The 16,423-nt window shown below is 48.1% G+C and overlaps 3 protein-coding genes and 1 non-coding gene across 4 annotated transcripts; 1 reads left to right on the top strand and 3 right to left on the bottom strand.

Moving 5' to 3' along the window:
* Window positions 1–3,165: 3,165 nt before the first annotated feature.
* FPRO_09746 (polyketide synthase) lies at window positions 3,166–10,653 on the top strand (the record flags this gene model as incomplete). Its single annotated transcript, XM_031233170.1, has 9 exons — window positions 3,166–3,339; window positions 3,402–3,458; window positions 3,524–3,611; window positions 3,666–3,716; window positions 3,786–3,988; window positions 4,043–4,283; window positions 4,331–4,680; window positions 4,728–9,099; window positions 9,149–10,653. 9 exons carry the CDS (start codon window positions 3,166–3,168, stop codon window positions 10,651–10,653), a joined length of 7,041 nt encoding a protein of 2,346 aa, XP_031083034.1.
* Window positions 10,654–11,214: 561 nt separating this feature from the next.
* On the bottom strand, window positions 11,215–11,296 carry tRNA. The gene is given in 2 exon segments: window positions 11,215–11,249; window positions 11,261–11,296. It is a non-coding gene; the product is annotated as a tRNA-Gly (tRNA).
* A 224-nt stretch (window positions 11,297–11,520) lies between these two features.
* On the bottom strand, window positions 11,521–13,053 carry FPRO_09745 (uncharacterized protein; the record flags this gene model as incomplete). The annotated part of the gene is made up of 5 exons (XM_031233169.1): window positions 11,521–11,580; window positions 11,639–11,904; window positions 11,959–12,630; window positions 12,678–12,723; window positions 12,769–13,053. 5 exons carry the CDS (start codon window positions 13,051–13,053, stop codon window positions 11,521–11,523), a joined length of 1,329 nt encoding a protein of 442 aa, XP_031083033.1.
* Window positions 13,054–14,190: 1,137 nt separating this feature from the next.
* FPRO_09744 (uncharacterized protein) lies at window positions 14,191–15,694 on the bottom strand (the record flags this gene model as incomplete). The annotated part of the gene is made up of 3 exons (XM_031233168.1): window positions 14,191–14,656; window positions 14,712–14,916; window positions 14,968–15,694. 3 exons carry the CDS (start codon window positions 15,692–15,694, stop codon window positions 14,191–14,193), a joined length of 1,398 nt encoding a protein of 465 aa, XP_031083032.1.
* Between the last annotated feature and the right edge of the window lie 729 nt (window positions 15,695–16,423).

The raw sequence follows: 16,423 nt of genomic DNA, 5'->3' as shown, positions 1-16,423 counted from the left end.
CTTGACAAAGTAGGAGCCCTTCGATTCTGGTAAGTCCCCTGGAAAGAAGAGACTCCCGTAGCCAGGCGGATTTGATATAATCTATTGGCGAGGTAGTAGGCACTAATTCAAAGATCTTCAGTTGTATCCGATTGGAAAAGTTTGGAGCTTTTCATATCGAGTCGATCCGCAGAGAATCTGGAGGCGAAGTGACAACACACCTGACTTGGAACATAATACTCTTGAAACATTCCTACTAATTGGTAACTATCTTGCCGGAGAAGGCGAAGGACCGAATTAATATTTGAGACATGATTCTCAAACGTTACACGACTACAAGCGAAGAGGCCACCATAGGCCACCTAGCAAGGTCACCAACCTCAAACATCTGCACCGAAGAAATAGACCAAAACCTTTTGCAACTGCGAAGTACGTGAGATCTTTTCTGACAGTGGCACGGTTGTAGGAGTAGTGGCTATGACGGGTGTTGTGGTACCCAGGGCATTGCTCTCATGTTAAACATGGTTGTCTATGACCCACTGATTAGTGTTACTGGTAAGAAGAAGCTTTGAGAGTAGGAGTTTGATATGGACCAAAGGAAAGAGGTAAAGAAGTCCAAAGATGCCTTTGTGTGAGTCCTGTCTGCGTGACATGGCACGCTGGGTGAGTTGATACGAAGCAAACCGGAGGCCATTGTCGACAACTTTGTTTGCTCTATCCATAACAGGAAATCCTCTAGCCGCCGGTTGATAATCCAAGCGAAGAAACCTCGGTAATACTGTAGGATCCCGCTTGTGTGGTGGTTACACTTGGCACGGCTCTCTGCTCGTGGCTGGGCCAGAGTTTTGGCTCCCTAGACGAAGAGTTACTGGTCCTCAACTCGCTAGTGTTATTTGGATTGCACACTAACATAATCCAAAGCCCGGTCCAGGATAGAAATCTGGGTATAACTAGTTCATCATGATAAATATACTGCTCATATGCAAGGGTCCTAGCGCTGTGTTCATGAATTTAGTTTGTTCAGTTCTAACTAAGCCCCTCTCACTCGCGCAAGATCCTCAGGCAAGACGTTTCTTGCGAAAAGGTCTGGGCATAAGATAAGAACCCAAGATTGAGGGATACATCGGCAATGGTTGGGTATGCCAAAGCGTCTTGACTGGTGGGTAGCTGCGTCGTACGGTTGAGTGAATCTCTAGGTAGCTGGACAGCCAAACGACGCTCGCCTGGCGCTACCTGTGTAACTTTGTCCCACACTCTTGCCAGATAATTGGATGATCCAGGAACACGATGGCTTGGTGGCAAGAAATATGTCCAAGACACCGTGTTCCGCTAATGGTTCTGGGACGGATGTCCTATCTTGAAATTGACGAGCCGTCCGTTCCACGTGATGATGCTGAAGTATGGTGATCTCCCGCAACTTAAACTCTACTCGGAAATTGTGACAAAAGCTATGACTATAGCCTATCATCTTGTTGTTTCCGTCCGTTATGGGGACGCTCCCATCTGACGTGGTGCGGTCCCTGCTGCGGGAGGCTACCAACGGCTATTCCCCAGTCGGTCTTCCGTGCATGGCATGGCATGCCTCATGTAGCCGTTGCGGAACAGTAAGCTTCCCGTATGTAATAATGGGACACCCAATCGATTTTCGTTGGCCTGTTGATTGATCTTGCCTGTCTGTTTCCGGCCTTTCACATGTGTGTCATCTTGCATCAGCTTAGTCCATCCGAAGTGCTTTAGAGCCATGCTGTCAGATATGCAGCTAAATTTCTTGCGAATTACCTTCGTGAGAGATCATCTTCTCACCAACTGAAGACCAGATGAAGAGGAAATGACTATTCGAGCTATGTTCGCAGCCAACTTTCCTCTTGGAGCGATGGACCAGAGCGTGGCCTGCTATCATCCTCTGGCACCATTACTTGGTCGTCAAAAAGCTAGCAAGTATTAGTTTCATCCCCTGGTAACCATATCATGGCAGTTTGTATGCCAAGATCATAGTAGAAGTTGCCCGCCCTCACGATTGTTGATATTACTCCTGTTTTCACATCTGAGCTTCGAAACCCAATGAACATTAGGTTGGTTCCAATGTTCATAGATTTCAGGTGTAGCACTGCACTCTTCTAGATAAAGGTAATGTATAATTTGCCTCTTTGTCTTGAATATTCTATTTCTGGCAATTCTTGACTACGCATCTGATCCGTGCCTTCCCCACATGCTGCTCTTGATATGCCCTGTTCAGCATCAGAACGACGAAGCTTGACAGGCAAGATGGCACTTCAAACAAGTAGAAATTTGCAGAGAGCTGTATAAAGTTCATCTGAAAGGGCGGTAAAGCTTCTAGACCGATTGAAAGAAGTACGATGCCTTCTAGACTTGACGGGATATTGCAGCAAGCCTCCATCCAGAGCAAGCTGCCGTCGACAAGGAACCTGACAATCAGTTTTCCCAATATCATAGGATCATACACAAAGAATATCCATATGGTTAGTTTTTATCTAAGCCTTCATGCAGCTCTTGGCAAAGAAGATGCCTTCACTTCAAATGGTTCACAACGAATATAACACGGGCGGACCTAAGAAGCTATGGGGCGTAAAGCATCAATGACGGCATCGGCCCTATTTACTTCTTGAAACATAGTTCAACAAGGCGATGGTATAGGCCCGGTTGCTACAGTTTGATCCATGGAAAGAGTCAAATATGGACTCCCGCCCCTTTCTTTCATTCTGGCCACAAACACAAGGATAGATAATATCTAAATATTATCGCCAGAAAAATCCTTTGAACCTAGTACTTCCCAGGTTCTTTTCTCTCTGTCATTGCTTCATTATAATCCGAGTGAAATTCCGATAAGACCTCAGTATCTGTCTGCCAGTGCGATTCTTGGCATTGCGTAGGTACACTGGCAAGATATCCTCCGTCACTGGCAGACCGGCAGTCAGTGATTCACTACCTAGGAATCCAGTTATTCTCATGGGTACCTTGTTCTTGAAATCTCAGAATCGACCTGCTCGAGCTGTCTTTCCTTCCTTTCCTCTTCTTCACAAGAGCCACTTTTGCTACCAACGAAACCACTACCACTGCGTCCTATCTTGGTTCATTCTGGATATCTTTTTGAAGAAAAGAGAGGAAAAAGTAATATTTTGCTACCGCCTTTTTTGCATTGCTTTTTGAAGGTGTGCTTTGGGGGCCATGGAGGACGACATTGCCATTGTAGGCATTGGTCTGCGATTCCCTGGTGATGCCTCTTCCCCAGAAGAACTTTGGAAAGTTCTGGAGCGTGGAGAGTCTCAGTGGTCTGAATTCCCCAAGGACCGTCTCAACATCGACGGGTACTATCATCCCAGTGGTGATCGACAGGGCAGTGTAAGTTAACAACAACATACTTCTGATCGGTATGGCATGGCTGAATTATATGACTTGGGCAGATTTCTTTCCGAGGAGCTCATTTCATCAAGGGAAATTTTGCTTCTTTTGATGCTTCCGTAAGTTTTGGCTCTGTGACTCGCAGTTGCTATAGTTACTCGGTTAACGTTGCCCATTCCTCTAGTTCTTCTCGATTTCGGCGGAAGATGCCAAAGCTATCGATCCCCAACAACGAATTCTCCTTGAGGCTTCATACGAGGCACTTGAGAATGGTAAGTCGTCTACCAAGATACCTGTTCTGGTCGAAACTGACGATGGAACTTTAGCGGGAATCCGCAAAGAAGATATCGATGGCAGCGATGCGGCTGTGTATGTCGGTTCTTTTTGTCAAAGGTAAGTATATCCACCATTTGCTGTAAATCCTTGCTGACTCTTACTTCTGCTAGACTACGAGCAAGTCTGTCTCCGGGATCCGGATTGGCAACCTCAGTACGCTGCTACTGGAAACGGCATTGCCATAATGGCAAATCGAATCTCGCACTTCTTCAACTTACATGGCCCCAGCATGACTATTGATACAGGCTGCAGTGGCAGTCTTGTTTCTGTTCACCTTGCCTCACAGAGCCTTCGGGCAAAAGAGACGTCACTTGTAGGTGTAATACCCACCATTTCAATTCGTGCGTGAATGCTAACGAGTTTGTAGGCGATTGCCGCTGGGGCTGGTATGATTCTTACGCCCAATACTATGATGCCTATGACAGCTCTCAATTTCCTAAGCCCTGATGGCAAATGCTTCACTTTCGACTCTCGAGCCAATGGTTATGGTAGAGGCGAGGGTATCGGTGTTGTTGTCATGAAGCGTTTATCGGATGCCATTCGCGATAACGATACCATTCGAGCAGTTATTAGAGCAACAAAAGTCAACCAGGACGGTCATACAACAGGTAAAGTGGCTAATCCTACGTCATAGCAGTGATACTAATAGTTGAAGGCATTACCCTTCCGAGCAAGGAGGCCCAAGTCGCCAACATCAAGTCTGTCTACGAGTCTGCTGGCATTGACTTCAGTCAAACAGGTTATGTTGAGTGCCACGGCACGGGAACCAAAGCTGGGGATTGGCGCGAACTAAAAGCCATTTCAGAGTCACTTTGCACGGTTCGCGACATTGATAACCCCATTGTCGTCGGCTCTATCAAGCCTAACATTGGTCATCTCGAAGGCGCCGCTGGTGTAGCAGGCCTCATCAAGGGCGTTCTGACTCTAGAACATGCCAAAATCCCACCCAATATCAATTTCGAGAAGCCCAATCCTGATATTGACTTCAAAGAGTGGAAGGTCAAGGTTTGTAGCAGCATCTTACTGCACCCAACTATCGCTGACAGTCATAGGTACCAACCGAACTGCTCGACTGGCCTGTATCTGGCTTACGCCGTGTCAGTGTCAACTGCTTCGGTTTTGGAGGCACAAACGCCCATGTTATCATCGATGAGGCCCCTCGTTATCTGTCAGCGCGTGGGCTTCGGGGAAACCACAACTCTTTTGAGGCGATCACCTCTTGCCGCGGAACATCCAATACCAAGGCAGTGTTCGAGCCTCAACTTTTTGTCTATTCGTCCCACGACAAATTGGGTGTGCGGCGCATTATGGAATCACACATCCCGTACTTGGAGTCACAGGGGGAAGAAGACACAGCATTTTTACACAGCTATGCCTACACACTCGGCTCTCGCCGATCCAACCTTGAATGGAAGCATGCCGTGGTCGCGAAGTCTCGAGAGGAACTGATCACCAAACTTCAGGTCATTGACGAATCCTCGTTCAAAAGAACATTAAAGAAGAAGCAGCCCAATATATGCTTTGTTTTCTGTGGACAGGGCGCTCAATTTGCGCAAATGGGTAAAGATCTTCTCCCCTTTGAGGCGTTCCGCGATGCGTTGGAAGCTGGTTCTCGATACATGAAGAACAAACTCGCCAGTGAATTCGACCTCCTGGAGGAAATTCTCAAAGACGAGGCCGAGACTCGAATATCTGACTCCAGAATCTCGCAACCCGCGACTACAGCTATTCAGATGGCTCTCGTGGACCTCTTGGATTCATTTCATATCACTCCTAATTATGTCATTGGGCACTCCTCTGGGGAAATCGCGGCAGCCTACGCATCGGGCGCTCTCACCAAGGAAGAGGCTTGGGAGGTTGCTTATTATCGCGGACTCGCTGCTTCGTCCCTTACCATTGAACAAACTGGCACACAGGGCTCCATGATGGTGGTTGGCCTTTCCGTTGTTGATCTCGACGAAAGTTATGATGAGAAGAAGTACCCTTGCGAGCTTGCTTGTGTGAATGGTCCTCGGTCCGTGACATTATCTAGCAGGAAGGAAAATATCGAGGGTGCCTTCAAGGAACTTGCTGCGAAAGGTATCTTCTGTCGCATTCTTCCCGTCAAGGTGGCCTATCATTCCTCGGACATGCTTAAGATTGAGAAAGAGTACAAGTCAGCTTTAGGATTGATTAATCCACGTCAGCACCGGCGATCAGTTACAATGTTCTCTTCCGTCACTGGAGAGAAAATTAACGGGCACGAGCTTGACAACAAGTACTGGGCTTTGAACTTGGTGTCCCCTGTCGTGTTCATGTCAGCTATGAGCACTATGCTGCAGCTCCCGTCCGACAAGTCCGCAGATATCATTGTTGAGCTAAGTCCCAGTTCAACTCTGCGCTCGCCAGTTCTCGATATAATAACATTCTTTGGCTTTCCGAATCCGCCCAGATACAGCACTATTCTTGACCGAAAGATCCATGGCGCATTGTCGCTCCTAGGAACTATGGCCGAGCTCTGGGCATGTGGGTGTAAATTCAACTTGGAAAAGGTTGTCACTCGAGGTTCTTATCAGATACCCCTTAAGCCTCTAGCTGATCTTCCACCTTATCCGTGGAATCACACCAGATCTTATTGGCACGAGTCTCATCTTGGTGAAGCAACACGATTCAGAGAATTTCCTCGTCAAGATTTGATCGGTGCTCCCACAGCTGATGCTATCTCCTTCGAACCTCGTTGGCGGGGGTTTCTCCGCATTGCTGAGAACCCCTGGATCCAAGATCATCAGATACAAAAGACAACCATCTACCCTGCTGCTGGCATGATCGCCATGGCCCTCCAAGGCGCCTGCCAAGCTACAAAGGGCCAAGAGAACGTCCTTGGATATGAAATCATCAACATGCGTATCAAAAGAGCTATGATTGTCCCAGCCACAACACATGGACTGGAAATGGCCATGAACTTCAAGAGTGTTTCTTGCACGTCTGTTCACAGTTCGCAGGGTATTGCTTTTGAATTTTGTATCTATTCCAAGCAATTGAACTCTTCTTGGGAACAGAATGCTACTGGCCGTATCGAGGTACGATATAAGCGTGGGCATTGGAAGACTGCCTTTCAGAACCATCGTGAAGAGTTCGAGTTGCTCAAAGGGTCCTGCCTGGAACCAGTTGTACCTCGACAACTCTATGAGCTTCTTGACATTGTGGGTATGAATTATGGTTCTCTTTTCCAGAATATCATCCACATACGCAAGAGCAAAGGCGCGTGCGTCACCAAGATACGCATTCCCGACACGCGGTCCAAGATGCCTGCAAAGTTCGAGTATGATCATCTGATTCATCCTGCAACTCTAGATTCCATATTTCAAACACCATTCGCTATCAAGAGTGAACCTATGGTACCATCTTTCATTGAGAGTATTTTTGTCTCGGCAGCGATTTCCAGTGACATCAACAAGGAATTTGATGGTTACTCTACTGCCACTCGAGCTGGTGTTCGCGATGCAAGGGCAGATATCGCCATGGCCCAATCTGGCTGGGAACAGCCATCAGTCATAGTGCGTGGTCTCCATTTCACTGGCATCTCTGGATCTTCCCGAGAAGTGGACGGGTTTCTTCCAAATAACCGCACTCTATGCACTCAGGTCTCGTGGATGGAAGACATCACTTGCTCGAAGACAGAACATGTCGAAGATTTTGTCAAAAAGCTCGCACATAAACTACCAGGACTATCTATCCTCCAAGTTAACGGTACGCCTGACATCACACAGAAGATTGTCAGTGCTTTGACAAGCCTCGAAGGGAAAAGACCTTGGCTTTCTCGTTACACTTTAGCTGAGACTAGCCCTGACGACAGAACCTCTGAAATTGCGTCCGTTTTTGCAGGAACTGCCGCCGAGCCTTTCATCGAGAAAAGATCTGTAGATGGTTCAGAGCCTCTCCCTGACTATGACCTGATTCTTATTTGTTCTCGAAGTGAAATCGACATCGCCAAGCTCAGTTCTCACTTGAAACGTCCCGGCTATATCATGGAAAACTGGCCGGATGGAAGCCCCGAACTTGATGAGATTGTCTCACTTGATTACAACCAACTTGATGGCGAGAAAGTGGAGATCAAATTTAAGGTGAATCGCAAGAACCCAACTGAAGATAGGCTATCTGTCCCTGATGTTGTCATCCTTTTGCCCGACAATCCTCCTTCAGAGACGCAATGGCTTGCGGAAAAGCTCATCGTGGAGCGCCAAGCTAGCGTGCAAATGCGAACCATGCAACTCAATGAAGTCTTAAGCAGTCCCTCAAGACTGAAGAACAAGATCATCATCTCTCTTCTCGACTTTTCAGTAGGATCCAATGCGGGTGCATCCATCTACAACTGGACTGAGACAGAGTTCAACGCTTTCCATAGTATTCATCAGGCGGCCAAGGGAATTCTCTGGATCTCCCGCAGTGTCCACATGGACCCGATGAATCCTAAAGGAGCTCCCGTCATTGCTCTTGCACGCACACTCATGTCAGAAGAGCCCCTGAAAACGTTTGTGACATTTGACTTGAGTTTGAGCATACCTCTGAATTCCTCATCGGCTGTCCAGAACATCAACAAGATCTTCCTTCAAGCATTCGTGGCAGATCAGGGCTCTGGTCCACGTGAACTGGAGTATGCTGAGAGAAACGGCGTGGTTTGCGTCCCTCGGCTCGTTCCTATTGGGCCGCTGAATGATGTTGTTGAGAATGGCATTTCTAGCAAGATCACTCAGGTATCATTCCATGGCTACCCGCGTCATCTGAAGCTTCATATCTCAAAACCCGGCCCCACAGATGATAGCTTGGTATTTGCTGCTGGGACAAGATATGCTCCTCAGCCTAGGGAAGTTGAAGTCATATTCGAAAGCGCACCTCTCGACTTCATCGACTTGGAGACCGCCATGGGGAAAACCTTGGAATCTGAGGTCGGATCTGAAATATGTGGCCGCATTGGCCGAATTGGCCGCAACGTTTCTGGATTCATGACGGGTGATCTTGTGAGCGGTCTTGTGACTAGTGGCTCCGTTCAAAGTAATGTGAACATAGACAGTCGTTTTGTGTCAAAGTGGTCATCTCGTCTTTCCTTCAGTCATTTCGTTAATGCCTTTCACTGTTTCGATAAGGTTGGAAGACTTGGTCGAGGAAAGTCAGTTCTTATTCATGCTGGAGCCAGCGGGGTCGGGATGGCTGCTATTAAAGTAGCCTTTGCACTCTCTGCAGAGGTGTTTGCGACCGTTATGGGACCAAATTCAGAAAAACAACGAACTTTTCTGGAAGAAGCCGGCGTAAAGAAGGCAAACATCGTCAACGCTGACTCAGATCTCTTTACCACAGTTGTCCGTAATCGTTCGGGACACGGGGTTGATCTCGTCTACAACGCTACACAGAGACACATCGAAGACAATTTCAAGTGCGTTCGCCGAGGTATGTTCAGCTTCTCTCCTGCAGCTGCATATTCACTGACTTGTTACAGGGGGGATTGTCGTGCAGTTTTCCTGTAGATTGCCAGGTCCTCCACCAGTTCACGTTCTATCTTCTGATGTTTCGCTCGTCAACTTTGACTTGCAAAATATGTTGAAGTATGATGCAGACTACGTGGGGGAGCTGGTCAAGGAGCTCAGTAGACGGGTTGAGAGTAGCTCTGATGATTTGGGGAATGACCTGCCTTTTCCTGTGCCAATCACCAACATCGATATCAACAGGATCAAGCAAGCATTCGAACTCATCGAGAAGGATCCCTTTTTTGGGCTCGTTTCTGTCACCGGAGGCCCTGATGCCACGCCTCAGGTTGATATGGCTATCAAGAAGACTATCAAGCCGTTGCATCAAGCCTTGTCGGGTACTGATACCTACATACTTGCAGGCGGTTTGGGCGGCCTTGGTCGTAGTATCTGCGAATTACTGATTAGAAATGGTGCTCGGCACATTGCCTTTCTCTCACGGACCGGTACCTCTTCTGAAGCGTCTCAGCGACTTTTTAAAGACCTCTGCAATGAGGGTATTGACGCTCGGGTATACATGGTTGATATCTGCGATGCCGAAGCGCTCACGAAGGTAATGAAGGAAGAGATATGTCAAGAAATGCCACCTATCAAGGGAGTCTTTCAGTGTGCCGCGACTATCAAAGATTCGATTTTCTCAAACATGACATATTCTGACTGGACCGAGGCAATCAGGCCAAAAACAATCGGGTCTGATAACCTAGTTCGAGCGATCTCGGCGATCTCAGAGGACCCCTTCTTCATCTTCCTTGCCAGCTCTGCGGGAGTTATTGGTAATCGTGGCCAAGCCAACTACGCTGCGGGTAACTGTTTTGAAGACGCCCTCGCCCTCAACCTCCGCCTCGAAGGAAAGCATGCCGTGTCCATCGATCTCGGCCCTGTTCTCGGTGCAGGAATGCTTGCGGACGATGAGGAGATTCTTGACATTCTTCGAGCCAGTGGGTTCTATGGTATCCGTCACGAAGATTTTCTTACCATGATCACGCACGCGATTACTGCTGAGATTTTCCCCGAAACTCCCATGCCTGGTCGTGTCATTATGGGCATTGGCTCTGGCGGTCTTATTAGACAGAATCAACCAGCTGACCCATATTGGTCTCGAACTGCTCTCTATAGCTACCTCAACCTGGTGGACACCTCAAACCCCGACCTGAGAGTGGTTGATGATTCAAACGACTTTGATTTGAAGTCTCTTCTTTCATGTTGCTCTAGCACAGATGTAGCTGCAGAAATAGTCACCACTGGTCTTTCTCTCATGCTTGCCAAGGCCATGAACATGCTTCCTGAGGAAATCGACACTGGAAAGCCTCCCAATGTCTACGGTGTTGACTCCCTGGTTGCCGTTGGTGTCCGAAACTGGGTTGTCACCAACTGTGGTGTCGAGGTCTCGGTTTTCGACGTTCTGAGTGACAAGTCAGTGGCTGAGCTAGCCGGAGAAATCGCCAGACGAGGCGGTTTTGGAGATGAGGATAAATGAGCAATGTTGTAAGACTGGTGACAGAGGCAGCGGTTATTTTGAGTGTATATATGCTGGGGTCAAGAAGGCTCTGGATTTCCTTTTCGTGATTTGAGAATGGGAAAGCAGCAGACAGGGCTGGATTTTGAGGGTTTAGCATACATATCAGGGACTCCTTTGCAGTTTGTACTATAGTTGCATAATGCACAAAGCTCTAGAAATCTCTGTTCAATCAGTCGTGGCTTATGCTGCTGTTGTAAAGGGCTAGCAGGTGAGAAGACGAAACCTGCAATTATGAGCAATAGTTTAGGTGACTCTGAGATACATTTAGGCACCCTGATTTGACTTTTATCAGAATTTTCAATTGGTAACTTCTAGTATGCTGAGAGATTATCATAAGGGGGTCTTTTCACTGTGTTTCAGTAAGGCAAGTGCAACCAACCTCTGGCCCCTGACCTGAGAAGTGATTGACTCAACACCACCACAAGCACATCACTCCAAGCAAAACCGACGTGACGAAAAAGAACCAAAAACATGTTCAAATAGAGACAAAAAGGAGCTTTAAAAAAGATTGAAAAACAATGCGTAATCTGGGAATCGAACCCAGGGCTCCCCGACGCTGCTCGAATGGCAACGGAGAATTTTACCACTAAACCAATTACGCTTTGTTATAGGACTGTGCCATTATTTGCCTAGATGAAGGCTATTCCCAGCTGCTGCTAACCTAACGATTCATGGATTCCCGAGACTATCATTCAGTACCAAAACATTCAGGTATCCGGGCAGTCTCTCTCTGCATTTCTTGACCTATATCATTCTTGTGCACTAATGTCTTTATTGCCATCTCCTTCGTCGAAAATTGTTGCCTCTCAAACACGTCGTTCCCATTCAAGGCTGCCAAACTGCCTCGATAATGCTCATCCTACATCCCTCCGGTCTCCTTACACCCTTTAAGAGATATATCAGTATACACGACAGTCAGAGGCGAAGCGTTTCGGTGACTTACTTTGAACACGAAGCGCTCGTCGGCAGCCCTAAAGAGCTCTTCAAACTCCTTTTCTGTCCGCTCTTGGGCATTCAACAAGGTCAGCATCAACAGGTCCATACTCCGCATGACTTTTTCATCCCAGTAGTTCTCAGCCCCCGGCTCACGGAGACAATGATCGTTGATGATGACACGCGCACCCGGTTTGAGAGCTGGGACTAGGTTTTTGAGGATCTCGACGGCATATGGGGTTGAGTAGTTATGGAGTATCCAACGGAAGTAGTACGCTTGGTTGTGTCAGTAAGGGCGGAAACTCGAGGAGTAAATTGTGTCAATCTCACCATCGGCATCCTTGACTGGCTGCTCAGTAAAGAAATCATGGACCTGAAGAGATATGCGTTGAGCTACCTCTTGATCTGCGCATATCGGCTCTGGGGCGCTGCTGATTGTCTTTGCTAAATCTTGTACCACGAATTTCATTTTATCCCATTTCTTGGCTAGATCGACGCACACGAAGCCATGGGAACCACCGACATCCACCAATGTGCCTTTGTTGTTGTTGATTTCGGAAAAGTCGTAGCTATCGACGAGGTAGCGAACCTCATAGCCCTCGCCGCCTGTCAGGCTTGCCATAGCCTCTGCAAATCGCTTTCCTCTGGGAGGGTCTTTGCCGAATGTTGCAAACATCGGCTCTTTATCCGCTGTCCCCCATGCATAGTTGAAGCCGGTCCGTGTGAGTGAGGTCGCTTCTGGGTCGGCACGAAGAGCCTCCAAGGTATGGGCCCCGGCTGGTAGGAAATCCTCTCCATTCAACCCTACCCAGGCTTGGAGACTGGCGTCCTGAGCAAGCATCTTTGATGCGGCAGTGTGTGCTATGAACCCCGGTGTCGGCTCCTGGAAAATCTTATTTGTCATAGCATGACGAAGAGTGCGAGCCAGGTTTATGCGGTCCAGTCCAGTCTTGCTTTGGAGTTCCGCCAAAGCAATAGATCCCTCCAGAGGTACGAGATTGGCTATTCAGGATTAGATATGAAGACAAAATCAGGTTTGGGGAGCTCACGAATTCCATAGCTGTTCAGTATGTGGAGGCTCAAGGTGTCAAGATACTTTTTGTGTTAGTACTTGGGCCAATGCACAGGCGGCAAGCTTACACTCCATATGCCCCATCTGACAGTTTCTCTGGGTCCTCTAACAAGAAGCTCGAGCTGTCTGGTTGCAGAGGAGATCTCAATGCGACTTCTCTGTATATCATCCGGCAGCTTGGGGAGATCTCCCGGGGCATTGACATCGAAACCCAAGTCCTGAAGACCATTGGCTTTGAAATACCCATCGAGCTTTTCCGTCTCTTCAGTAATCTTCCTAGCTAGCTGCACCATGAGAGATGTGTCCAGGCTTTGCGGGCTCTGCGAATGGGACGAAATGTGTGATTCAGCCATGTTGAACAAGTGAAATGGTCGTGTTCCCTAGTCCTTGTTGCAAAGGGACGTGGGGATGCGCGGTTTTATACATCATTGTTGTCCATCATGGCCCCAATTTGACTCTAGACCTTGGACTATGATCATGACCAATGCGGGTACAAACAAGGTAGCGAGGATACATGAGCTGTTCTGCTCAAGACATGGGCGGCATGAACAAATCTACCCACCCGCACCCACCATCATTCCTCAAAACACCAGTGGAACATGTGGCGAGGTGCGTAAAGCCTGAATTCCGCGCTTGGTTCTAAAGTCGCCATGATTGGTGTGTGTCCTGCAAGCTGTGGTTTTAATCCCTGAAGGTCGAGTCGAGACATGGCCTGGGAGCTCTACAGTACATTAACTGCTGGGGTGCGTAGTTACGATAACACAGGTTTGGTTAGATTAAAAATATGTTCCTAGTTTCTCCACAAGCTAGCACGGAAGCTAGCAATTGCTGGTACTGGTGGCACGAAGCTTGGCTGCATAAGTAAATCTACTACAAGCCGTCATCCTCCGTCAAAAACACCAAGCGTCTTTCGCGGAGCTTTTGGGTCGTGCAGTCTTGTTCCCTAATAATCGCACGTCTGGAACGGAAATGCCCGCTCCTCTGCATCGTGGGGAAATTCTCCTGTCCTATGTAGAAGTGTTTCGTGCATCAACAGCAGCTGAGGACCCATGACCGACAGACATGTTTCATGTAGAACCCTGGACGAAAATCAAGAAATCACGTGCAATTTCCAGTTGTTCACTGAACTCCTGTGTCCAGAATATCTGTCCAACAAGCTGCACTTGCTGTGGGTGATCAATCTTTTCGACCCCGGTCGTCGTGCAGATTGATGTGTCCGGATGATGGCAAAGGTTGATTAATCAGATGTCGAGGCCAAATACCCCAGTGCTAGCTCTCTTTTCTCATTGAGGCTTGGCCATAGACAGCCAAGACCACGACCGGTTCTATCGGGTAGATAGCATAGCGTCCGCCTCCATTCCATCTTACATCCTTAGCGGCCACACGATACCTTGCACCATAATAGGGCTGTCGACTTGGTGTGTCCTTGTAATTTCTTTGAACGCGAAGTGACTTTGATTCGTTTGTGTACTCTGATTCTGTTCGACGATTTAGTATGGCTTTTGCCCATAGACAATGTGCATAGGCATATACAAAAGGGACGTGTGGTCGCTATACGCCCTTCGCACATCGACAAGAAACACCTCAATCTGCTCGCGGCTCCAGCCCATGCCCCTTGACATGGGGCCCAATGCGATTGCTTGTAAGCCATCCGTCAGTATGGTGCGCCAGTACAGTCCGACAGTCTTAAGCACTTGATTCTTGGGCCAAGTCCCAAGAGGCACATGGAATATCCGTTCCGTGACGTTCACGAAGCCAGCTGCCTGCATTTTCGTAGCCAATTTACCTCCTGCTGCCGCAGGGAAGTCTACACCAAGCTGTGCTAACCCCTCATTAATGTATGTCCAATACTGTGCGACTGGATGCTCGTGTGGCGGGACAGCGTCTCCTGTTCTTGCATGGTGGGGATAATGATGAATTTCTTGGAGTTCCATCCAGCCTCCAGGCTTGATATGCCTGAGATCGTGTAAGTACAATCCAAGGATCTGGCTCTGACAGAGTTGACACTTACTGGAGAGCATTACTAAAAAGTTGAGGCCAGTCTTTAATGCCTTGAACTGTGTGCCGAGAGTGTACATAGTCAAAATGATTCTGAGGATGAAGCCAAGGAGACTCAACATCGTCAACCATGAAGTGAACATTGGGCGGCAACCATGTCGGTTGGATGGGTGATAAATCGATGCCTAGAACATGAGCACTGGGGTATTGTTCTCCCACTATTGTACTATTAGTTACTGAGACGAAAATGAAAAGAGAATTGACCTTACTTTCGATTGCCCAGATTCCTGTGCCAGTTCCAATATCAAGTATGTTTTGCGGATTTTCGTCTATTGGCGCAAAATGTAATTTCTGGCCCGAGAGAAGTCTCACCATTGCATGTTTCATATCCTCCCTCTCTTGTTCTATGTCGTCGTTGGGGAAGTTGTAGGCACCAGCCCGGAAGCTATGGTAGCGACGACCATTCTCAAACATGTAGTCCCGGACAGACGACCCGATGGATGTACTTGCAGTGCTCATATTGTCGCTCCCGTATCCGGCATCAGATCCAGCATCACCTATGGAACTGTATTCGTCACTATCGGCAACAATGTTGTCTTCCGCCTGTGCAAAAGCTTGTCGAGACATGGCTTCTTGCTCCGTAACTGATAGTCCTGGAAACATGGAGACACCATTGGGGTGAGTAAGAGGAGACGTGATGGGTCGATGCTGGTTCTCTGTATCTGAACTTGGGGAGCCTGGCGCACGACTAACTCCATACACGTCTTTGAAGATGTCGAAGGGTTTTGCTGGTTGCAATGGGAGCTCAGTGCTGCCGCCAGGAACTCTCTGTTCGGTAATGCCGGCTCCGGGTAGAACTGATATGCTTGCTTTGGCATTCGCTTGATCGCTAGCTTCTGATTGTTTAGCATCAATTGGCTTGCCATCGTGTTTCATAGTGTCTCCTCGGGTAGAAGGCGGGAATGCCTGTGTCTGGCTCTGTGGTTCTGGGTCCATCTTATTCCAGAAAGAACATGAGCCGGGAGGAAGACGGATATAACCAAAGAGCAATAGGCTGTTTGGTGTTCTTTGTGACTGCGAAAGCACAGCTTTGGAATGAAGTGAGATATATGCTATGATAATTGCAACACAGTGAGTGTTTAATGACGATTCTCTCTGAATTTTGCCATGGAGGGAGCAATTGGAGAGGCGGTCGAAAGTGTTGGAGTCTTCCGATGACGAACCAAGGTTGTTTTAGGGTGGCAAAGGCAAGTTTGGTACGGAGCAGGGTGATCTGAATACAGGGGGCTCCCTTTGGAAATTTGAACACAGTAATTGAACCAGACGGGGGTTTTGCTTTCAAGGCCACATCAACAAGATGATTGAAGATAGATCCAAGACGATGGATTCAAGCGCAGAAGCATCTGTAGATGGAGAAGGGAGACTTTAAGAGGCGCGTCCTGGCAATGGATAAAGGCAGCGGGCAGGTAAGGTAGGTAGGGTAGGTAGGGTCGATTGACTTACATTGAGCTTGTGGGGCTGCAGTGGCAGGTGGCAGGCGGTAGCGTTGATTTCTTAACCCAAGCGCCAGTGAGGTTTTCCACACCCGCCCCGACGGCGATCCATCCATCCATTATATCACACTAATAAATTCAGGGCGCCGGCACAGATCGTGCCAAGAGGTCGGGTGGCAGATTACCGCAATGCCAACTAGAATTAGAAAGCGAGAGACTGTTCCAGCCAGGC

Source organism: Fusarium proliferatum (genome assembly GCF_900067095.1).
Source record: "Fusarium proliferatum ET1 genome assembly, contig: FPRO_scaffold006, whole genome shotgun sequence".
Lineage (NCBI taxonomy): Eukaryota > Fungi > Ascomycota > Sordariomycetes > Hypocreales > Nectriaceae > Fusarium > Fusarium proliferatum.
Note: the sequence above shows the minus strand (reverse complement) of the source record. Positions and strands in the feature narration are given on the sequence as shown.